Raw genomic sequence first — 24,890 nt, forward strand, 5'->3', positions numbered from 1 at the left:
AGCTACAGTAACTGTGAGAAGAAAACATATTTAAGTGTATCTATTTAAAGCATGAAAATGAAAAATAAATAACCATATAGGTAGTGAGAAAAGAAGAGAATGTAAACATTTCTTTCTCTCCTCTTAAAACTAATGTGATTTAAGGAAATGAGAGCATGAGTTAATAAAATAGAAAAGAAAGGAGATTAAAAATAACACAACATAATCTAAAACTGTTTCTTTGAAAACCTTTTTAAAAAACTAAGCATATATAGACAAATATCCATTAAGACAGATCAAGGAAAAAAATCCAGAAAACTTACAAAGTATCATTATTAGAAATGGGGAGAGAATATACCTACATATATATAGCAGAGATTATTTAAAAAATTTAGGATTATTTGTTCCAATAAATTTGAAAACTTACTACAATATATATAGATAAGTTTCTGGAAAATTTTATTGTGTAGTCGATTTTAAACATTATGTAAACAAAACAGGAGATCTGATGAAGGCATCTCCTAGCCTCACTCTCCTGACAGACAAACACACACAGAAACAGTCGCAGAACAAACAGGTGAGTTTACAAAACACACAATCCTAACACTAAACACAAATTGCTTCAGAGAAGGGGGAATGACACAGTGAAGGTTTCCGTACTCATTTAGTGAAGGTTACATAGGGTATGTGAGGCATAATGTCAAAACTAAAGAAAGACAATGCAAGAAATGAAACTATTAGAATGATTTTGGTTACATAAATAACATCTAAATAAAACAGTAGCAAGTTGAATTTAGCCATAAAACAGAATGTATCATGCCCATGGAAGCTTTATCATAGCCATGTAAGGGAGGCTGGACGTCAGCAAACGTAGTGATAAAACATTAATTTCAATGATTAGTGGGGAATCATCATCTAAATAGACACAGAAATAATGTTTGATGAACAACACTTGTTATCTTAAATGACATGACAATACCAAAAAAATAAAATAAAATAAATATAGATCCCTACACATACCCCTTACAGGTGAATTAAAGGCTTAAATGTAAAAAATAAAATGAAAATTTTAGAAAACCTAATATTGGGAAATACGTGATTCAGAGTAGAAAATTATTTTTTCAAACACACATAGAGCACAATAGTAACTGATAAATAGAAACATGCTAAAATTGAAAATCTGTTTGTAATTTTTAAAAAATCAATTTAAAAAGCCAAGTCTAGCCCTGGCTGGTTGGCTCAGTGGTAGAGCGTCGGCCTGGTGTGCAGGAGTCCCAGATTCGATTCCTGGCCAGGGCACACAGGAGAAGCGCCCATCTGCTTCTCCACTCCTCCCCCTCTCCTTCCTCTCTGTCTCTCTCTTCCCCTCCTGCAGCCAAGGCTCCATTGGAGCAAAGTTGGCTCGGGCGCTGAGGATGGCTCTGTGGCCTCTGCCTCGGGCACTAGAATGGCTCTGGATGCAACAGAGTGATGCCCCAGATGGGCAGAGTATCGCCCCCTGGTGGGCGTGCCTGATGGATCCGGTTGGGCGCATGCGGGAGTCTGTCTGACTGCCTCCTCGTTTCCAACTTCAGGGAAAAAAAAAAAAGCCAAGTCTAGTCTGGAAAGATCTCTCCAACACCTGCGAGTGAAAATACCTGGTACTTAAAATAAGAATAAGAAAACACAATAGCCAAAAAAATGGATTCAAAGAATAATGTGAGGACTGGAGAGATGAGTTTCCTATTATGGTCTTTCCATCTCATTCCCTTCCAGTCAGAGCTGCCAGTTCTGTTAGGATGCACGACTTCGCTGCCCCTGATGCACTGCACAACACTTGGAGGAAGCCGACTCCAGGACAGTTTCAACTCTTCTAGCATCTTCTGGGCTGCTTGACACAGATAACAAAAAACCGGAAATAAAAGTGAGACCTATCCCCTGAAGTGAGATGATTCAGAACCAAAGAACAGCTGTCAAAGTGTGTGTGTGTGTGTGGGGGGGGGGTAGAAAAACATGTTTCCTCATTACAAATTCTTAAACTGAGAATTAAGATTATTGATAATTACCAAAGGCATTATATCAGTTTATGTTCCTATCAATATTATATGAGAACTCCTCTTTTAATTTCTGATAGATGAAGAAACCATTCCTGGGAAGTTCAGTTATCTCTCCAAGGTGACACAGCCTCTAAGCCAGGGGTAGTCAACCTTTTTATACCTACCACCCACTTTTGTATCTCTGTTAGTAGTAAAATTTTCTAACTGCCCACTGGTTCCACAGTAATGGTGATGTATAAAGTAGGGAAGTAACTTTACTTTATAAAATTTATAAAGCAAAGTTACAGCAAGTTAAAGCATATAATAATAATTACTTACCAAGTACTTTATGTCGGATTTTCACTAAGTTTGGCACAATAAATCTTTATAAAACAACTTACTATAGGCCCTGGCCGGTTGGCTCAGCGGTAGAGCCTCTGCCTAGTGTGCGGAGGACCCGGGTTCGATTCCTGGCCAGGGCACACAGGAGAAGCGCCCATTTGCTTCTCCACCCCTCCGCCTTGCTTTCCTCTCTGTCTCTCTCTTCCCCTCCCACAGCCAAGGCTCCATTGGAGCAAAGATGGCCCGGGCACTGGGGATGGCTCTGTGGCCTCTGCCTCAGGCGCTAGAGTGGCTCTGGTCGCAACATGGCGACGTCCAGGATGGGCAGAGCATAGCCCCCGGTGGGCAGAGCATTGCCCCATGGTGGGCGTGCTGGGTGGGTCCCAGTCGGGCGCATGTGGGAATCTGTCTGACTGTCTCTCCCTGTTTCCAGCTTCAGAAAAATAAATAAAAAAAAAAAACTTACTATAGTTAAACCTATCTTTTTATTTATACTTTGGTTGCTCCACCCCCGCCCACCATGAAAGCTAGAACGTCCACTAATGGGCGGTAGAGACCAGGTTGACTACCACTGCTAAACTAATACCAGAGGGTGGGTCTCAAGTCCTAGCCTACAGAACATATGCTCTTATTGTTTAGCTTGAACACACTGTATACTTAAGTAGAAATAGCCAAACTTATCTTTTGCTTGGTGTTTTCTGCTTGGCTGATTCTCCCATTGGTATGGCATGCCATGAGAGTCAGAGGACCTTTCTTAACCACTTTACCAGAAACACATTTCTCTTCTTGCTTGATGTTAGTTAGCCATGCAATTATATAAATGTCAGAACTCCTACTAGACAAAAAATGCCAAAAGGGCAGCTTGTTCTATTCAACACTATCAGATACCTGGCCTCTACACATCTAAGGAGTGTGTATCCACATGCTGGAAACTGCTCTTCCCCCAATGCAACTATGTACCAAATGTCAGGTGACTATAAACTACTCCACCAAACCCCCACTGCCATGCTACTTTAGAGTAGTCATCGCTTAGTTAAAGTCACTGATCAGACTTCCTGCCTAGAGTCTCTAGAAAAAGGATTAGTCTCTATGGAGATAAAGAGACTATCCCCTATGCTGAGGAAGCTGGTCTGCAGATAAACACGATGGAATCTGTGAAAGAGCCAAACAGAAGTGGTTATGAGAATATAACTCCAGAGCTTCCTGAAATGCAGACGCATCTCCACTTTTCCACGATGTGGATGTTCAACATACTCAGAGTCTAGATGCAATGATCTCAGAAAAAAATGCCCCTCAGTTTTTGACTTAGGCTTTTAAAAAATTGTACTTTTGTCACTTTCTATTAAGAGAGTTCTTAAATTGTCACTGGCATTTAAAATTTAACTTGATGTGCTTTCCAGTGTGATTATAAACTTCTCAGGAGCTGTTTCTACTGCTTTGACTCCAGTGTGTTTCTCAACCAACAGCACAGCAGCTCACACCCTACTTTCCTCTACTGAGACTGCTCTCAACAGGTTTCTTCACAACTTCAAGGTCTGAACTCCTATTTCTTTGACTGCTAAACACCTCTACTTGTGCCTTTGCCTACATGCTGATTCTAAATTCTGTATATGGATTGGCAGACCACGCATCTGGCTCATTCCACCAGAAGAAATCTGGTAATTACTCTTGACATCTTGTGTATGTTCTACCGTCTTATCCAAGATCTGTGGATTTTATTTCCTAAATATTTCTGGTACTGATTAGCTTTATCACTAAGCAATTTGACCTTTGTTTAATTTCTATGTGCTCCTTATCAATAAAATGGAAATATAAATGACACCAACAGCGTAGTATTGTTATGAAGATTAGATAGAACAATGTATTTGAAGCACTTAGATTTGCTGGCAAAAAGTAAGAGGTTGTGGATCTTTTATACTAAGTTAATCACTGAGTTTATGTCAATAAAAGGATAGTGATAGAATTCAGGTCTTTGTACCTCTGCCCTGAGTCATTTTATAATGAATTCCTAAGTATTTTCTTATCTCTACCCTTTGGTTTTGCAAAGCAGAACCTGTAAACCCTCTACTTTAAACTCTTCAATGGTCTTGCATAACCTAAATGTCAAGCTCCCATGTGTGACTTACATGGTCCTCTAAGCTTTACCCCTCATCTCTCAACACACCCTAAGCAAGACCAAAGTGCTTGTAATTCTCTGGGAAAAGTTCATGAAAACCATTTCTCTTATCTCTTTGTCTTTGTAATTCTCTGGTTAAAATGCATTTCCCATGAGTTGGCCTGGTTGATTGTTTCCTATTCATCCTTTAAGATTCAGCATTTCCACACAACTTCCTCCCTTCAAGAATTATTTTCAGACACTCCTGTTAGTTTTCTATATATTTTCCTTGTATATACAAAAATCATTGCACCTGCCATATTATATCATAATTTCCATTTATATGTCTGTACTCCTCAATGGATGAGGGAGAGACACACATAAATGAGAGTTCTCTAGGGGAGGCCCATGTTTTATTCATCTTTAAATCGCTAGCAAAAAGTATGGTACTTGGCACAATGTTTGTTAAATGAAGGAAGATATTATGAACCATTCTGCAGAGTCAGCCCAACATTACGGGTAAACTCCAAAGTGGGAAAATATTATGAGAGCTCGACAAAGCCTTAATTTTCCATAATGGTCTCCAGGTATATATTAATTGGAAACCATGCAATGAGCTAAACCTATAAATTTTTTTTCCTCCAAATTAGGTCAGAAAAAATTTATCCTGAAATTGATAATCTAGATTCATGACTTTAAAATATTTAATTGTAAATGTTATCTTTGGGCCACCAAGTTGAAAAACAGCAAGAATTTTAAAACCAAATGTAAAGCCAGAAGCCAGGGCCAGGGCCATGCAGGTTTCGCATTGGATTCGGACAGTCGGTAAAGAAACAATGGAGCCAAAAACTGATGGGCTGTCATCTTTAATCCTAGCTTGCACCCGGCAGGCAAGTAAAACATACACTGGGCTCCAAAACCCACTCACATTCAGTGCTCACAAAGCCACTGACTTATCCGAGTTTCCTAGAATCAAAGGTTTCTAGCTCACCAGCCTTATTCTCCTCAGTTCCCCATCTCCTTCCTTCTTCCTGCACAAACTCTGCACAAACTGGCATCTCACTCAGCACTCCGCCATCTTGGCTACTTCTCCTGGCCTACTCCACATGGCCTCCTTCTGCTCTCCTCTCTGCTCTCTCTTCTAATGATAGTCTCAGGAACCAAGAGAGCAAGCTCCCTTTCTGCCCCTATTTTATAGTGTAGATTCAAAACCTTTAATCCAATATACAAAATAGGGAAGTCTCTAATACAAAGTCACTTCTCTGAGGCATGATTGGATTGTACCACCCCACATCAAAAAGGGTGGGAAAGGCTTAATCCCAAAACCAAGCCCCAGGCTATAAGGATTCTCAACACACATTAATATCACCTGGGCGACGGCCTCATGTGGGCAGCGCTATTTTTAACAAAGTGAGCATAATACATTTTATCTGCCCAACACCAAATATCAGTTTGGAAGTTTCTAAAGTAAACTGTTTTAAGTTACATGATATAATCAATCAGTATAACTATGTGTGCTAGAAGTAAAACAAAACAAATATTTCATCCAGAGGGTTTCTAGAGTGTGGGGCACAGTCACGCAGAAAAGACTGTGCTTCACAATTTACCTGCAGAAGGACTAACAGTATGTAAAAAAAATAAAGGAACATTGGGAAGAGTATTTATTCTACTTGTTTTGTTTTGTTTTGTTAGGTAAAGTAGTTTTTGGATTTTTATGAAATGCCTATCTGGTCCTAGACCAAAAACCTCTCATTTATAATTTATCTACTTGTCAAAAGAGGTTTAGAAATCCAAAAAAAAACTCATATACTGACATTAAATGGCCATTTTTGTAGGCTCTATAATTATTCTCCCAAATATATACAGATAACTGAATTAAATCACATACTCTCAAATTGTTAATAAAGCACTTATCAGAGGCTAATCTTGAAGGATGATAATCATTTCCAAACAAATTCTCTCCCCCATCATGGCTATCATGTTTAAAATGGAAGAACCTGGAAACTGACTTGGAAGGACTGAGTTTGAACTATCTTTAGAATGCAGAAATGGCATACCACTCTCAGAGGTCTACGTCTGCTCTACTTTATTTCCTGATAGAGAATGTTCAAGTCCTTTTGTTCATCATTTAACAGTGAATGAAGAAAACACAAAAACATTTATTACCTTTAAAAACACTACTCTACTTAGAAATTGCCTTTAAAAATCTTTTCTCTAGAAAGAAATTTACCTGTTAGAATCTGTTCACTTTTTTTCTTTCTTTCCCTATGTGTGTCTTTTATTCATTCAGTTAGTCAGTCAGCCAGTGCATCAATTTGTACCGCCTCTACGCTATGTGTGGGGCTGCAAGGATAAAAGCTCCTTCTCTTCCCCCAGTCACTTCCACTCTTGAGGAAAGAAGGAGACAGACAAATACAAGTAATAAGTGTTCACGACATAAAATACGAGTCATTCTCAGTGAGGGAAAGGGAGGGGGTCAGCAGGACCTGAGGAGGGAAGAGTTGGCTCAACCTTTGAGCACAGTGGAGCCTGCCCGAGTCAGGGAACCAGCATGTGATACAAGAGACACCAGTACTGTGCTCTCTAGGTGCCTTGTGTCTAACATCTGATATTTTGATCCTATATTAAATACTGTTTCCCGCAAATAATATTTTCATCATGATCTCAACAAATGCCATATCACACATTTCTTTAAAAATTATAGCTAAAAGGGCACCAAACTTATGGCAAGGAATAGGGTTTCCAAGATAGATTTTAAAAAGGAGGTGGTGTTTTAGCCTGGTCTTAACAAATGAGAAGGCATGTGCCCTGCAGACAGGTGAGGAAGGCGGTGTAAGGTAGCGGGGCAGGAAGAGCCCGCCAGGGAAAGCCACAAGGCAGGGGCTTTCAGAAAATTGTAGAAGATGGATGACACGATTGAGCCACTTGAAACTGCCCTGTTCCTTAATAACCCTTCCTTTCCTGTTCCCTTCTAGGTTTTCAGTTTAAACATAATGTTTACAAGGAAGAGAACCATTTCACATCAAGAGAGGAAAGCTAGGGCTGAATTTGTTGATACAGTTCCAACACCGCCTTAGGAACTGGTCTTCAACAGACAACAGTGTGGTGACAGCCAGAGGGAGGGGGGATGGGTAGGCAGAGGTGGGTACACAGGAGGAACATGGGGGTGAAAGAGACTTAGCTTGGGGCAGTGGTAGCACGATGCTGGGTGCAGATGATATTTTATTGAGTTTCACACCAGAATCTGTACCCCAATAAATTCAATTAAAAAAATAGAGGTCTTCAGAGAGTTTTCATTTTGTTTTGTTTTGCAATGAAAAGAACTTGGCTAGGGTCCCTGTAAGAAAAAGATGCTAAATATACATTTAATGTTCAACTTTGGAATCATATTTTTTTTCTAGCTGTGTGCTGTCTGTCTTAAATTAAAGCTAACCTTCATCAAATTCAGCTTTTTAAAAAGGATTATTCTCAGAACTACTTCTATAGCCTAACTTTACCTATCACCCTTTCCTCTTTCATGTATGGCACAAATCAAACACATATTTTTTAACAAACATATATGGTACTTACCATGTACTGTAAGAATTTTCATAAATAATCACTCATGTATTTCTCAATACAACCCTGTGATGTAAGTACTGTTGCTATCACCAATTTATAGACTAGAAGAGTGAGAAGGGATATACTCGACAAACATCATCCAGCCAGTCAGCTGGCTGACCTAGATTTGAACCAGGCAGTCAGGCTGAAGAGTCAATGTTCTTCACCACTCTGGCCTGCAGCTTCTCATGGTTCACTCCCCATTCCTACCACTCTAGTGCCTTATGAAGTCATAATCATCTGTTCAGAAGACGAATCTCCAAGCTGAATTTCATGGGAAATTACTTATGATACTGTCTTCTTTTTTCCACCAAAGTCTTTACAGACCTTCCAAGCAGATCTGTTCCCTCTTCCTGGGATGGTGTCCAGCTTCTAGAAAAAGTACCTTTCTCTTACAGAACTCACAGGGAGCATTTATTGGGATAACCTATAACTACAATGTCCAATGCACAATTTTATGTGGTCATGCTCCAATCACGAGTCCCTTGATATTTCCCATACATAAACATGTTTTTCAACTCAAACAAATGTCCTACTAGTTTCTAGAACCTGCACTGGTTCTCTGTACATGACCCTAGGGAAATTATCATTATAACTGGATTTCTAAATTTTGGATTCACATATATGGTGTTAGTTAGGAAACTAACAATAAAAGCTGTGGCTAGCTCTAGCTTTTGTGTGCATGCATAATAATTTAAGTCATTTCCCTTCTATTACATTAACACACATTAGAAATTTGGTAATTAGAAAAGACCTTTAATTATCAACATTCATTATTATCCCTATTATTAACATATATTAAGCACCCTCAGTCTGCTAAATGCTGTACTCAAGATAAAAGGCATTAACCTTGCAATTCCACTGTGAGCAAGATAGAAGACAATCTTCTTCTTCCAGACAGAGAACAAAATTATACTTGCCTAACTTGACAAAGAGCCAGCAAATGAGTCAGGGATAAAACCTACTTGTCTTAACCACTAGACAATTGAATAAACAAAGAATGGCTATAAAAATCTGTCGCTTTAAGCACATCTGAATCTATTCTTCCATATGTATTTTTAATGCCTGCATTAGATTTCTTTTTGTGGTGTCTATCTTTCTGCTTCATAGGGCTATCTAACTTTTATAAACAGTCATCAGGCCATTTGAAAGCAACTTTACAATATAAATTGCAGTATCATATAGAACAATACCATTTTTGGTAAAAAAAAATGTGGCTATAAAATAATGCAATAAATTTTTTTAGGAGGAAGCTCATAAAGTGGCTTTGAAGGCAGTTTCAAATGAAGACTGCCCAAAGCATTAGCAATGGCAGCATTCAGGAGACAGAGGTACAGATGCTAGGGTGCTACTTCCAAGGCTGACATTTGATCGAGGGCAGAATGAAAAGAGGCTGTCCTTTGGATTAAGACTTATTTGAAATAAAATTCTAGCACTTCTACTTACTAGCTATATGATCTGGGGCAAATGAATTAGTTGTTTGAATTTTAGCTTCTTCATCTATAAAACAGTCAATACAGGAGAACTTGCAAAATTTTATGAGAGAAAAGAAAATATTTGCATATATTAATAAAATGTCCACATCTGATATGAACTGGACACTAAGCAGAGAAAGTCCCTCCCTCCATGACATGCTGGGTAGTATTACCTGGTCATTTGTTGGCCTACCTAACACACAGATGAATGCTATTAAAACTGCAATTAAATTGCTTTGTGGTTTAAATAGGGTATTACGCAATCAGAAAATAATCCATTCCTTATATAAACCATTTATAAGTACCTCCTGTTCTTTAGGCACAATGCTATGGTGTGGGTATGTGGAAGGAAATTCAATCCACCCACAGGTAGCTCAGAGTCTAGTAAAGAAGATATAAAAAGGTGGGAAATGATAAAGAGTTATAAAGAATTATAATAAAGACATGCCAGTGTGCCAAGGGTAGAAAGTAGTTAATTCTGCTTATAACAAAGAATGGATAGGGAAGGATTAGGAAAGAGAAAGACCATAGACATTATTGCACTGGATTTTGAAAGAAAATGGGCCAGTCACTAGGAAAAAGGAGGAAATGACATCTGCTATTTGCCTGGCAGAATAAACATCTGGGCAAAGACACACAGGAAGAAGCCTCCTTCGCACGTGTGAGAAAGTGCATGTGTGAGATGTCTAGTGTGATGCGGCTAGAGGTGAGGCTAACCTACAGGCAGGGGTGGGGTTGTGGAGTCCTGACAATAACCTAAAGACAAACCTTTGAATGTGGTCAGATGATTTTTGACAAGGGGGAAAGGACTGTTTTTTTCAATGAGTGGTTCCAGAAAAGACTGGATATTTACAAGCAAAAGTACAAAATTGGACACTTATCTAATGTCATGTGCAAATATTAACTCAGCATGAATCAAAAACCTAGACATAGAGCTAATACTATAAAATTCTCAGAAGAAAACAGGGCAAAACCTTTGCAACACTGAAGTTGACAGCAATTTCTTGAATATGACACCAAAAACACAAACAACAACACAGTCCAGTTTGTCTTTATGAAAATGAAAAACGTTTGCGCATCAAGGGCACTATGGGCACTACTAACATAGCAAAAAGGCAACATAGGGAATGGAAGAAAATATTTGCAAATCTTCTATCTGATAAGGGATTAATATCCAGATTATATAATATCTAAAAGTCAACAACAACAAAACAAACAACCCAAATCAAAAATGGGTAAAAACTTAAATAAACATTTCTTTAAGGAAGATATAAGAATGGCTAATAGGCACATGAAATCATATTTAACATCACGAATCATTAGAAAAATTCAAGTCAAGATCACAAGATGCTGCCTCATAAACATATATATGGCTACTAACTAAAAAAACAGAAAATAACTACTGATGATGAGGATGTGGAGAGATTGAAACCATTGTGCTCTGTTGTTGAGAAATGAAAATGGTACAGCCACTGTAGAAAACAGTACAGTGGTTCTTCAAAAAAATTCCAAATATATTAGCCATATAACCCAGCAATTCCACTTCTGGGTATATACCCAAAATAATTAAAAGACACTTATGTGCATAGCAGCATTATTCACAATACCTAAATGATGAAAGCAACACAAGTGTCTATCAAACAGATGAGTGCAGAAGCAGAATGTGGTATATACATACAATGGAGTATTATTCAGTCATATAAAGAAAGAGAGTTCTGGCACATACAATAACATAGATGAACTTGAGGACACTATGCTAAGTAAAATAAGACAGTAATCAAAAGAAAAGATATGTATAATCCGTAGAGTAGTCAAAATCATAGACAGAAAGTAGAATGGCTCAGAGAGGGGGTTGGAGGAGTTACTAATACAGACTTTCAGTTTTGCAAGGTGAAAAGAGTTCTGGAGATGGATGGTGTGATAGTTGCACAATAACATAAATGTGCTTAGTATGACTTAAATGTGCACTTAAATTATTAAGATGGTAAATATTATACTATGTGTATTAACGGCAATAATAAAAGAGAAAAAAGCCGTACCAAGAAATTTAAAATATACTCTGGATGTATGGAAAATGTTCCAATATTTCAAGACAGATAGTTATAGGTTGTAGTAATTTTATTCATGAAACAATACAGAATCATCTCCTACTAGTAAAACATCTATTTTTATGCCTCTCTGTTTATCTTTGGATAGTCACAGAACATAGCTAAGTGTCAAAAATATTAATTTAAAAATTAAAATTAAAAAAGGATGGATGTTTGACACAGTGACTGAAATTAAAGGCAGAGAAAAAGGAAACAATACAATTTCTTTAAGGAAGTCTATCAAGTCTCACTTCTGATGCTTAAGAATCTGCCTTTTCCTTTTGAAGGAGGGTAGTTCTTTATGATTTTTGCAACAAATGCCACTTACCCATTCTTTGTTCGAAAGGTAGGCAGTTCCTAAGGGAGAGTAGGCTGGATAACATCAGGACTATGTCAGTCTGAAAATTGTCTGCCAGTTGCAAGTTAAAAAGATTTGCTAAAAGTAGCTATGTTTTTACTGGTTCAGGTCTGTCAGAAGGCTTTGGATTCTCCAGTGCTTCACACCAGCAACTTCAAAACTAACTCACTCCAGATGTCCCTATGATCATCTAATCAGACATCAAAAGCCGTGTAGTGTGACAAGCTCACACACTGCTTACCAGGATGCTGTATGTTTCCGCAAGCGTAAAACACACACAGTAGCTGCTTTTACAATGTGATTCATCTAAATCCGAATTCCATTTTCAAGTGCAGAGCTATTAGGAAAAGAGCCACCCCTTTAGAGAAAAAGAAAAGTCCTTTAAATAGCTGTGCCTTGTCCTTCTGCAACTAGGTTTTGAAAGGAAAAACCAAAATATAATATAAAATGTGCTCTTCGGAAGAATTTGTATTGTAGGGAAAAAAAAAATCCCCAGCAGAAGAGATTTCTAAGAATCACATCATGCTCAAAGAAAAAAAAAAGTTTTTCTTTCCTTCTCAATAGGGATTGTCTTGCCTCTTCTCAAGATGTACTCTCATTAACCCTCTCTGTCGAGACCATCAAGATTCATAAATGTCCACAACATGGAAGGAAAGAACATATAGATGATCAGAATATACGGAGGACGGGGCCAACATTTGTAAGCTTTCATGTTAAAGTAACATGACCTACTTGACTTTCATCTTCAGATTTAAGTAATGCTCTCCTCCAAAGTGTGCATATGTATAAATATATGTATGTATACTTTTATGATTGTGTGTGTGTGTATTTGGCTTTTCAAAATATATATGTTTCTTAATACTATTACATTGAAAAATAAATTTTAGTGTTTTGGATAGAACTATAACCTCATTCCATGAACACATAAATATTGAGACATTAAAAGGATTCTTAAAGTTGAATCCATACCAACCAACTTAGTAATTCACATCTGGAACCCTGAAGTCACTAGTTTGAGATTCTAAGAACAACAGGAGCTCATATGGAGTTTCTATTTATTATTTCCTTTTAGTTACGTAAGATTTCTTAGGAAATCATCCACAATTTAAATCATTTTCGGAGGGTCACAGAGTTATGGATGCAATCAGGACCCAGGAACTTGACCTTTAGAATAAAACTACTTCAAACATCATCTTTACCAAATTTCAAACAATGCTGTCAAACTACATTTTCCTATGCCACTAATGTGAGGTATTTATTAGTGCTTTGCTGAGAAACATCTTGTAAATGTTCCCATACTTTTGAATTAATTCACATATCAGGATCGTTCTTTTCTTTTACATCACTTGAAAGCAGATGAACTTTTTAAAGAAAAGGGAATACGAGAAAAACTTGGAAGGGGAAAATCTTTATTTTTATGGGTATAAGAGATATATCCTGTCCAGAAATTTCTAGTCTACTCAGTTATTTTCTAAATACTCACAGTTTTGTTGACAAAGAAGTAGAATTCCAATAATTAACTCTATTGGATGCACAATAATTTCTATTCTTTGTTTTTATATCATGAGCACTAACAAAATTAGCTTTTTAAAATTTTTTTTTATTTAGACAATTAAATTTAACAGGGTGATATTGGTCAATCAGAGTACATAGATTTAGAGAAAACATCTCTACATCCTTTGGACAGTTGATTATGTTTTATACCCATCACCCAAAGTCAAATCATCTTCTGTCACCCTATATTTTGTTTTTCTTTAAGCACCTCCCTTCTCCTCCATCCCCCTCACTCTCCACCCTCTCTTCCCCCTGGTAACCACTGCACCCCAGTCTATGTCCATGAGTCTCAACTTTGTGCACCAACTATATATGGAATCATACAGTTCTCAGCTTTCTCTGATTTACTTATTTCACTCAGTATAATGTTATCAAGGTCCATCCATGTTGTCGTAAATGATCCTGTCATCACTATGGCTGAGTAGTATTCCATTGTATATATATATGTACCACATCTTCTTTATCCAATCCTCTATTGAATGGCACAAAATCAGCTTTTATAATTGCTAATCACAAGAATTAACAAGGTTTATCTCTTCTTATAATGTTTATTTTTTCTCAGCACCAATTTCTATGATGGTTATTTCTAGAACTCTAAGGTGAAAGGGATCACACAACTGAAATTGCTGGCCTCAGCCACCAACCAGCATTTTAATTCTAAGAGGAGAGTTTGTGTTTAAACATTCTTCTCCTTTTGACAACACAGGTAACATTGTCCTAAAGCAGAAAATTCTAAACTACAAAAGCGAGTTAAGGAGAAAATGTTATACAGATTACTTTTACAATTTTTACATTCTAATTTATAGAAACACAAAATATACATGCACACAAATATAAACATCTTTACAAAATGAGTTAAGAGATGTTGAATTGAATTCATTTTGCCCATCTCAGAAGTAAAAGTTGTAATCATCTAATCATATATTTACGTACCAGGCACTGTGGCTAGGGGCTTGAATACAAAACTCACACACTGGCTCATATCTCTGAGGAGCTTGGTCTTGTAGCAGACACATAAACAGGCAGCTACATGTGAGTGAGATGAGAACTAATAGGGATACGACACATGCAATTCCCTTGAGGGGCTCCAGAGGCTGAGCAGAGTAGAGACTAAAGACACTAATTTTGACTGTTAAAAAATGTATGATTTAATCATTTGAAACTCACTTTCAGATTGCTCGAATTGTTTAACTGCTTTAGATCTGGTCTTCATAACTCGGTTGTAAGTATCCTGAGGACAGGGACCATGTCTTATGCTTTCCAGATGGCACAGAGCAGAAGCCCTGAACAGCTAATGGATTAATCAATTAACATTGACATGAAAGCAAAACCCATTCAATTTTAATTATGCGCTGATCCATCTAAACAGCAAAAGACAATATGTCATGGTGACCTTTTTTTAATTTCTGAAACTGACCTCTGCATAGTGAACCTTTAGAGTTTCAGTTCCGGACTAGACCCAAGAAAAAGGATGGGGGAGCACACACCTAAACGGGGGTCACATTTCTCAGGTTCTTTGATCAGCTATGGCACAGACATTCAGACAATACAAATTTGATTCACGGACTTCTACAAGAGTTGGTGGAAATCTCCGTTGTGGAATAAAAAGGGCTCCTGGATTTTCCCCACCTAAACTTGAGTCCTAAAATATAAATGCTTCAGAAATTAAGCTGCCTAAACTTGCCAAACTAAGTAAACATTTGGCCCCATGAAATACTGGATGGCAGCTTTATCTCTTAAAAACAAAGCCATATGAAAACCATTGCTGCAATGTGTCTCCAAGCTCTGGTCTTATCAGCACACAGCGCGAACAGCTGGAGTTACAAACACCAGGACTATTATTAAATCACTGTGTCAGGAGAGAGAGAGAAAAAAAAGAAAAACCTCTGTAGGCTTCAGTATCTCTAAATAATGCAATTATATATTACATGCTATTTCTCCCTCCCTTTTTCTCTTCAGTATCCATTTCTCCTCATTGTAAGAGAATGGATGGAGACTTCCTTCCAATTTACATTACTATCTACAATTATTTTGTTCCAGTGTTTCCACAGCTACGTAGTTGTACATCTAATGTGGAGAAATAGATGAGGTGGATATTCAGAATTTCCGTTAGGTTTCTATGTTGGGTTTTGACAGTCAGCAACTTACAACCAAAAGACCTCTGATATCTCAGCGGCAATTCGGTGGTTTTTACCCTAAAAGCCTAGCTATTTTAGTTTCTCTGTAATATAATATCTTGATGATTTCTTTCACGGATTTGAAAATGCTTAAACAGGAACAACATCGACTATAATTTCAATGTATGTGACACACAAGGAAAGTTTCTTAAATCAACTCTAGGCAAGACACAAAGATAATGCTTCTATTCAACTGGAAATATTTTCTCCCATTATCTTCCACTCTCATAGGGGATAAAATACCAAAAATTCCAAAGAACCAACATTGTATTTTACTTCTCATCCAGCAGGACCCCTGGAATCAGGTCCCCCACTGTGTCCTCCCACCACCAATCTGTGCCCCTTATCCCCAATCTTCCTGTTGCTGAGAAGGATGCTGCTACTGACTAAAGAGTTATTTTTGGCCTCTCAATGAAGCCATTCGAAAACATCTATTCATCGCAACATTTTGAATTTACATACTATGTGTTGGATAGAAAAGGTGATAATATGATAAAAACAACCTTAATTATTTAATACATATTTGTAGTAGGTGGCAATTTCCACTTTAGTTCTTAATCATTATCATTCACCATACTTTGAGAAGTGGTATCTTCTCCACATTATTGCATCTAAAATCCCAAAACAAGTAGTTCTCGATCTTTTGTTTTTCCTTTTAAAATTTGACAACAGTGGTCGAGCGTCCTTCATGAAACACACACACAGTCCGCGCCATGGCACAGAACTTCAGAGAGCTGACAGACCCTGTGAAGCCTGTTCACAAACCAGCACTGTAACAGCCTCATGGTTGCCAGGTTATTATTTTTTTTTATAAAATGTTATAGATAAGGACTTTTAAAAGACAGACCAGCATTTTCTTAATTTATTTTGCAGATGCAAGACAAGTAACGGTTTTTTTGAATAAAGTCCTTTACTATCTGAGAACAACCACAGCCTTATAGTGTTCAGGAATCCACTTTTTAATTTACTCACCCTGCAGGATCTTTTTTGCTTTAGGGGTTAAATGTGAAACTATAAACAGTCATTAAAACGCAAAAACAACCATAGTTAACCGGATATTAAGACGAAAAATCACATCTGTTTTAGAGTTCTCTTCCAGCAGCAAATTCAGGAACATCAATTTCAAGAACCTGGTTTTATGGCATGCCCTTAAGCCAAGAACACCAGGTTACAATCCGGCCAAGGAAGGTAAAACTTTCCGTAAGCTGATTCTCACTACAATATCTTGCCCCCAGGATTCGCTTTCTTTAATTCAAAAGCAGTCGGTAGAATTAGATTTTCTATTGCCTTGAAAGAAAAACAGCCATTACTGGTGGCACGTTAATAATTATGCTATTCTGATTAACTGGATAGGTTTATGAAAAGAGGAAGAAAGGAAACAAATTTCCCTGCTGTTTATCTGGTGGTATCTAAGTAACAACGAGGTTTGGTGGCTTTTCATTATTCAAAGATTTTGAGGCTTGCAGAGAATCTGATTTTTCTAATTTAAATCCTTTTTAAAACTCCAACTTGTCTGAGGGTGTACATCTTAAATAAGCAATTTGTAATAACTTAACCAGCTAGAAAACAAGTGCAACTTTTCCAACTTTTCAAAAACACATATCTCTAGGCAGCAAAGCAAACTCTTCCCTCTATAGTTAGTCTAATGAAGTGCAACTAAAAATGACAGTCATCAACTGTGGTTTTAAAGGCAATATTTCAACATAATCAAATGTGTCAAATATTCATCCTTACAGCTTCTTTTGCTCTGGGTTATAAGGAAGTTTCATTTCTTGGGAATGATTTAACATAACCCACTTGGGGCTCTGCCATCTGTGAATTACTTACATGTGAACACTCTGTTTAAGAGATGGAAATTTTGATTGTTTTTTTTTTTTTCCTCCTCTGGATAGTGAAATGAAATGCAATTGAAGAGAGCTTTTTAAGTAATTATTTTTCATATTAGTTGCTACACGGGTACATTATCACACACTCCCCATATTCATCATCGCTTATCGAGTCAGAGGAATCAGGTATGGTGTCACCGAGGGTGTGGAGGAAGCATCTAGTAGAATTATGGAATCTGAGAGCTGGAAAAGAATCTTCAGTCTCCAACTCTGCACCCCTTGGGCTCGGGGCCTTGCTACAAAGAAGCCCATCTGCCCCGTGCTCTGGTGGGAGAGCTGTGGTCATGTTCCCGTGGCTTCCTTGAAGGACCACTCCTCTTGTCACTGAGCAAACAGTAAAAGTGACTGTTGGGCTACAATGCAGGGTGCCACATAATTCATCATCTGCACAGGAACACCCCAGAGAATTAGTGGGGACACTATTAATAATCATGCCAGAACAACAGGAATGGGTTAGGACTGCCCCAGGCAAACCTAATCATGCTGTTACCCCAGAGATGCTGTGCAACTCAAAGAACTTGTCCCAAGGGTCTCAAACCATTTCATTAATGCTATATTCAATCTGACTTCAGTCTAGAGCTGTTCCGGCCGATAAAAGAAAAGTAGAATGTGATGCACATATGTAATATGTAATTTTCTAGTAGAAATGATTTTTTAAAAATAAAAACAGGTGAAGATAATTTTAATTACATATTTTATTCAACCCAGGGCACCAAACATAGCATTGTTTTAATATGTAGTCAATATGAAAATTATTATTAAGACATTTTATCTTACTTTTTATATTTTAATCTTGGAAATCCAATATGCATATTACACTAAAAATACATTTTTAGGGCTCAATAGCGACATGTAGCTGGTGGCTATGATATTGGACAAGGCAGTTCTAAACAGTCCATAAGTCTGACTATGCAGGAATAAATGCGTAGGTTTACAATACACACATGTACACTAATGTATTTTCCTTCGAGGGAAAACAGTTACACCTACATGTCTTCACTTACTAACTCTGCCTACCTTATACAATAGGGTAATTAAACTATCTATTTGTTTCTTGTCTGGGGTGAACCAGAGCTTTGAGCAGATAAACATTTACCTGGTACATTCTTTTGGGAGCAGAAAGTGGTCAAATTAGAAAAGCTGGGTAGTTGCTGAGAACTTCTAGGGCTTGCCCCAGATTAGTGTGTCTTGCATTTCTATATCCAACAAATACACACTGAGCCTCCTGCATGTGCTTGGCACTAGTGATAAAGGGATAAAAAAAAAAAAGGCAAAGTACATTGGACTGTTAATGCTTCAAGTCTGCATAGAGATTATTTTATAACTGAAGCAAGAAAGGCCTAGGATGTGCCACTATTCTGCGGGAAAGCAAGGACCAGACGCCATTCTCTGGGTCTCAGGTCTACCCTTCCTCATTCACAAAGAGCACTGTGAGAAATGGAGAAAACATGTGTTTTCCTTTCACTGTTGATACATGTGGCCTCAGTCCACGGTTGATAACGTACATATTGTTAGGGAAGAGTACTTGGGGTGTCAGCATTTCTTCCTGAATTAGGATTTGCATCTTCGTTAGTAACAATACCTCTCTCACCGCAAATGTCCTCACTTAGAACACACTGACATCATATATATTTTGGTAAGAATACAAAATCTATCAGAAAGATGGTCGCCCTCATTTCCTCTAGAAAAAGCTATACTGATGTGTTTTCAATTGGTCTAAACACAGAGCACAAGTGATAGAAACATGGAACTAATTGGTCGGTATTCTGCATGTAAATGATGGTGACACATGAGATGCGCCTTCATTTTAGGGTACACTGACACTGCAAAATAAGCAGTAAATTGTAGTTTTTTAATGTAATTATTCTCTCAATTACATAGTTCTTTTTTCCTCCAATATATTTAGGCTTAACACGATCTCAATTAGTGTGTGTTAAACACACACATGCAAACACTCACAAACACAAATCATACCACATACTGGTTCTGTTTATACTAATCATTACAGCAGAATGCATACACCTAATTTTTATTAAAGTAATTTTCCATTAAATATAGTTCTTTAAAAGGATGAAGAGTAAGAAATATTACATCGAAAATACTTTCAGGATACCTGTTTCCTTCTTCACAGAAAAAAAAAATATGCCAAAATATTGCCACTAATCTAGTAGTAACTAACTAATGATTTGATATAGTGACTCCTACCTCAAACACACTGTCACAGGTTCTTGATAAGAATATTTTATATAAAATTGGGAGAATTTATTTATCCCATTCATCATCCCTATATGCTTTTAAAATATTGCCTTTTTCTTAAGGTATTACAGACAGTAAGACTTAAAATGGGAAGAGTCTTGCTTCTGGAGACATTTTAACATGGTTACATTACTGAGTCTAATTCGCAGGCCATTTCAAAGGCTGAACCACAACCAGAACTCTAAAGCAACTCAGGGTTTAGCAGAAAGATCCAGTCTCATGTGGAAGGAGCACATTATCTTTTCAGGAAACGAATCTCCATTTAAGCTATGGGTTTATAAGTAGAGCAGAAACTATATCTGGTTATAAGCACTTTTGGCATACAATTTCATTTTTCTTTCATTTCAATGTTGAGTTCTAGAAACCCAATCCTGGCACCACATATCCATAATATTGGTTATCTTCAAACTATATCACCGTTCACCATGTTATGACTTCAAAAGTATTTCACTGACACACTGAAAATACATCAATCACATCCTTGGGCATTATGAAGCAGGAGGATGGTGGAATTCAACAGTATAGTGTGCTGGGTAAGAGAACACACTTTGGAGCCGAACCACCTGGGTTAAATTCTTGGCTCTGCCACTTGCTAGTTGTGATTTTAGACAGATTACTAAAACTTCCTCTGCCTCAATTTTATCATCAGTAACACAGAGACAAAAACGTGTAATTCCTTTGATATCCAAGTTTTGATGACTTAATGTAAAGCACTTAAAACACTGCTAGGCACATAATCTGCTATATAAACAAAAGCAATATTATAACTATTCACTAGTAATAGCTCACACTAACTATTATTATAACTAATATTATATATCTTATCAAAAGGCGTAATTGTCAATTTACTAGAGACTGCAAATCTATCTATGGGTAAGGCACTTTGATCTTTCATTAGAAATGCAAAGGGCAGGATACCTACTGGAATAACAGGTTTCAGACTCTGGCCACTGGGGTGTGAAGCGCTTGGCTGGGCATCAGCAGGTGGGCCTGGCGCTGGGTCACTGCTTCTCCTTACCAGCAGTGGAGTGCCTGTAGGACAAAACCAGAGGTGAGAGGTCAAGAGAACCCTGGGGAGAAGAGAGTGCATGGTACAATGCAATTTAATTAAAAAGGTTTACAACGTCCTTTTATGTAAAAACATTCTGTTTCTCAAGGATGCTTGTAAATTAATCTATTTAATGATCTTTTGTCATCTATTCATAGAATGACACATGGAAACAAAATCTTTCAACTCTCATCTTTCCCCACTTGCATTTCTAAACAAGTCACTGTACTTGAGCAAAATCTGCTGGGCAATGCTGACAATGACAATGCGCAATCTAAGCCCAAGCTAGAAAATCTATTTGAGTATTAAAAAGAATGATTATCAGGCAGACAAGTGAAAAGGTTCACATGGTCAGTGCAATCTGCTATTCAGTAGAGCTGGAAGCATAGCTATGACTCCTATTTAGGGCTCCCCAAATCTTTTGGATGATGATATATACAGAAATAAATTATTTGTTGCAGTTATAGCATTAATGTCTATTTAAGTACACAAAGAGAACAGTCTCATTCTCTTCCTTTTCTACTAAAGTAGATAAAGCTGATAAGAAAAATAAGTTACTTCTTCTAATAATATATCCAGGTTTCTTTTTTATTTAATGAAAGCTTCCACATTAAATATTTGATTCAGTTATTAAATTCTGAAAAAAGAGGTCATACTATTAGCAGAGCTAGTGGCCTAACTATTCTGCTTGCAATTAGGCCTAAAATAATTTGTTTCATATAAAATTGGTCACTAAAGAGGAAACTCTCAAAAAAAATCCATTTGTGGTTTAAAATTGCTCTTCTATAAAAATTAACTTTTTATTTGTGCGCTTTTGGGAAAAAGAAGTGGTAAACAGTAGAAATGCAATTCCCCATTAATCAATATTTTGAAACTAATTCCCCAACTCTCTCAAGCTATTGTAGTTTAAGATAACATTTTTCATACCTCATTTTATATGGTACAGTTATTAAAAAGTAAATCTATTGGAAGTTATTTACAAATCTGATTTTTCTATGAGTTCTAACATTGTTATTCTGTGTATGAAGCAAAGAATTGCCAAGACCTTCATCCTTGTTTAGATAGAAGATGTTTTTTTATCAAAATAGCTTATTTTATAATAAAAAATTATCATGCTATTTAGTGTGAAACAGTATGTCAAAAGGTATTATCAATTTTAAGTTCACTTCAACTATTTATTACTTATTAATACACATTTCATTACATTATTTCCCACCTTCTCCAACTCCATTTAAAATTTTTCTCAAGCAAGTGACATAGCAATAGTTGTATGGTTGCCAAGTGTTCTCAATGAAACATTTAAAAACGAGAAGAGCAGAAGTAAAACAAAGTACCATCAAATCTGAAGACAACAGAGTCCCAGTCCTGATTCTGTATTTTTCCCTCCTCTGGGTAAGCTGAAGACCAACTGCTTCTCATGAAGCGAACAAGTCAGTCTAAATGTGATATCCTCAGAAGTAATCCATTATCTTTAAAATTAATAAAAGAAAGAGGCAAATTCCATAAAACTCTGGGTTTTTTTTCAAGTGTTTCAAACATATCTGTACACTGCACATCAAACTGGAGAAGAACAAATTATAACAAACAAATAAAAAGCAGGTCCTGGCCAGCTGGCTCACTGGATAGAGCATCTGCCCGGCGTGCGGAAGCCTGGGTTCGATCCCCAGTCAAGGCACACACATGAGAAGTGACCATTTTTTTCTCCTCCCCCATCCTTTGCTTCCCTCTCCTCCTGTAGCCAGTGGCTTGACTGGTTCAAGCATTGGCCCTAGACAGGATTGCCGGGTGGTTCTCAGGCAGGGTACATGCGGGAGTCTATCTCCCCTCCTCTCGTTAAAAAAATAATAATAATAAAATAAAATAAAAAAATAAAAAGCAAGTAAAACCACCATGATATGCAAAGGTAAAAGAAATATATTGTTTTAGAGGTCCAGACACAGAAATTTGAGTGAATGACAATTTTTGGTTACATTGTTTTTTCAGCTGAGTCATATACATATGTATGAATATATATATAGAATATGTGTACATGAGAGTGTGTGTATGTATACGTGAAAAACTTCTTATTTTTCATGTGTGATAAATATCCTTTTCTTAAAGAAGCCATGGTGGATAGTTTTCCTTCAACTTTAAGGACATGGCTCTACCACCTCACTTATTATCAATATCTGTTGTTTTAATAACAACATGTTGTTGTTATTTAAGACATAATTTTATAACATGTATTTGAGTCTCTATATTCAATCAATATGCCATGGTGTAAAAGCGCACCTCCTAGAAAACAGTTCAGTTTTGTATCAGTGTACCAATTCCCAACATAAACAAAAAGCAAACTGTAAGATGGTTAGATATTTCCTAAACATACTCACAACTCATTAGCCATCATTAAGTTCTGAGCCTCTCTTCTTTTCCTGTATTCCACACTCTAATGTCTCCTGTGGAGTAGCATTCTCATTTCTTCTGGGCTGTCTTATATGTGTCATATAACAAGTACAAATCATTTCATATTAGAATTAATAATGAGCATCTTTAAATAGAACAGCTACTCAGAGTTCTAAACATCCCTTCCTTTGGCAATTTATATTTTAAATTTCAAAGCCTCATTTGAAGGTGGCTGTCTGAAACAGACCGAGTTCTTGATTTAAAGACAAACGTAAAGGCAGAGAAAGGTATGTCCTAGCATGTAAGAGAAGACAAGTATTTAGAAGTGCTGAGGATGATTAGAGCAAAGCCTTGGATATACGTAGCAGAATAAAAGGCACATCTCACAAGCAGGTCTAACCAAAAACGAGAAGGAAACAACTAATCTGTTTTTATGGGACCTCCTGGAGGGGAGGGGACGGGAAGAAGAGGGAAAACAAATAAAACATAACCTCTGCACTGAAGAAGCATATCACCTAACGGTAAGATTAGAAAATGAACACTAAGCACTATCACGTGTTAGTATAGTGGAGAGGACCACGGGGTTGGGGTCAAATAGACTGAGCTTCACCTTTCCTGGCTCCATGACACTGCCCTGCTCAGTGACACAGCCTCGCCATTTACAACCTGGGGATAACCACAAACCACAGCACTGATGACAGGCTGAAATGAAACAAGACATGCGGGACACTGCTTAGTATGCAATTTTCATGCAGATATCCCCCTTCCCCCAATTAAAAGGAAGGAACCACACTTGCTATTGTTGTGAACAGTGTTATCTGCTCAAAAAGCTGAATTCCTAAAAGTCAAGGTAATTTTCATGGAATAATATGTAGATGAAAATAGTAAAACATAATTTTTTGCTTAAACTGATATAGCCTTATTATAGAAATCAAAGCTTTTAAGAAAAAAATAATGGTGTGGGAAGGTAGTTCACACATGGAGGACCAAACAGTCTGTCCATTGGTATGTTTCAGCTAATTGAGAAAAGACTACTCTTAGATTTTAGAGGCAAAAAGCCCTTAATTCAGCTCAACAAAATCGCAGTATATCTTAGAATCATTGTTTAAAATCCAGTGTCTGTAAAGTCCAAATAAAATAGGAAATGTATTGCATTTTAAAGCATAAAGTCTTATACAAACAACTGCATTATATTTTCCCACAGTTAAATACCTGTGGCCTCATGATGTATCAAGAACTCCACAAGGAGTGATATTAAGATCACAGTCATGGTGCTTACTCTATGCTGTCTTTTCAAGACGGAGATGTGGGGACAGAGGACATTTTAGTACACAGAATGGCAGGTACCAGTGCAGTGTTCTGGGAGGTTCATATGTGGATGAAAGAACCCACACTAATGAACACACACACTGCAGATGGAATCCAGTCACATTTTATTTATCGGGATATGCAGAAAGTTAATAGAAACCAAAGAGAAGCCGTGTCCCTCCAAGGACAAGAGTTCCTGATTAGGTGTGCAGTCACTGGGTGACTCTGTCCTTGCAAAGCAGGGTCCTGCCACGTCAGGAAAGTTCAATTCTTTCTCGAGCACTGCCCATGCATATTCAGAACGTACGTTACACTCAGGAAAAATTTA

General features: G+C 37.2%; 1 protein-coding gene across 2 annotated transcripts in view; it reads right to left on the reverse strand.

Annotated features, from left to right (window-relative positions):
* Positions 1-24,890, reverse strand: part of PARD3B (par-3 family cell polarity regulator beta) — a 1,080,223-nt gene that overhangs the window by 563,997 nt on the left and 491,336 nt on the right. For both annotated transcript variants that reach the window (XM_066278755.1, XM_066278754.1), the window contains exon 4: positions 20,747-20,856. In XM_066278755.1, coding sequence (XP_066134852.1) covers positions 20,747-20,856 — 110 coding nt within the window. The remainder of the gene's footprint in view (positions 1-20,746; positions 20,857-24,890) is intronic.

The sequence above is a fragment of the Saccopteryx bilineata genome, chromosome 5, assembly GCF_036850765.1.
Source record: "Saccopteryx bilineata isolate mSacBil1 chromosome 5, mSacBil1_pri_phased_curated, whole genome shotgun sequence".
NCBI classification, from domain to species: domain Eukaryota; kingdom Metazoa; phylum Chordata; class Mammalia; order Chiroptera; family Emballonuridae; genus Saccopteryx; species Saccopteryx bilineata.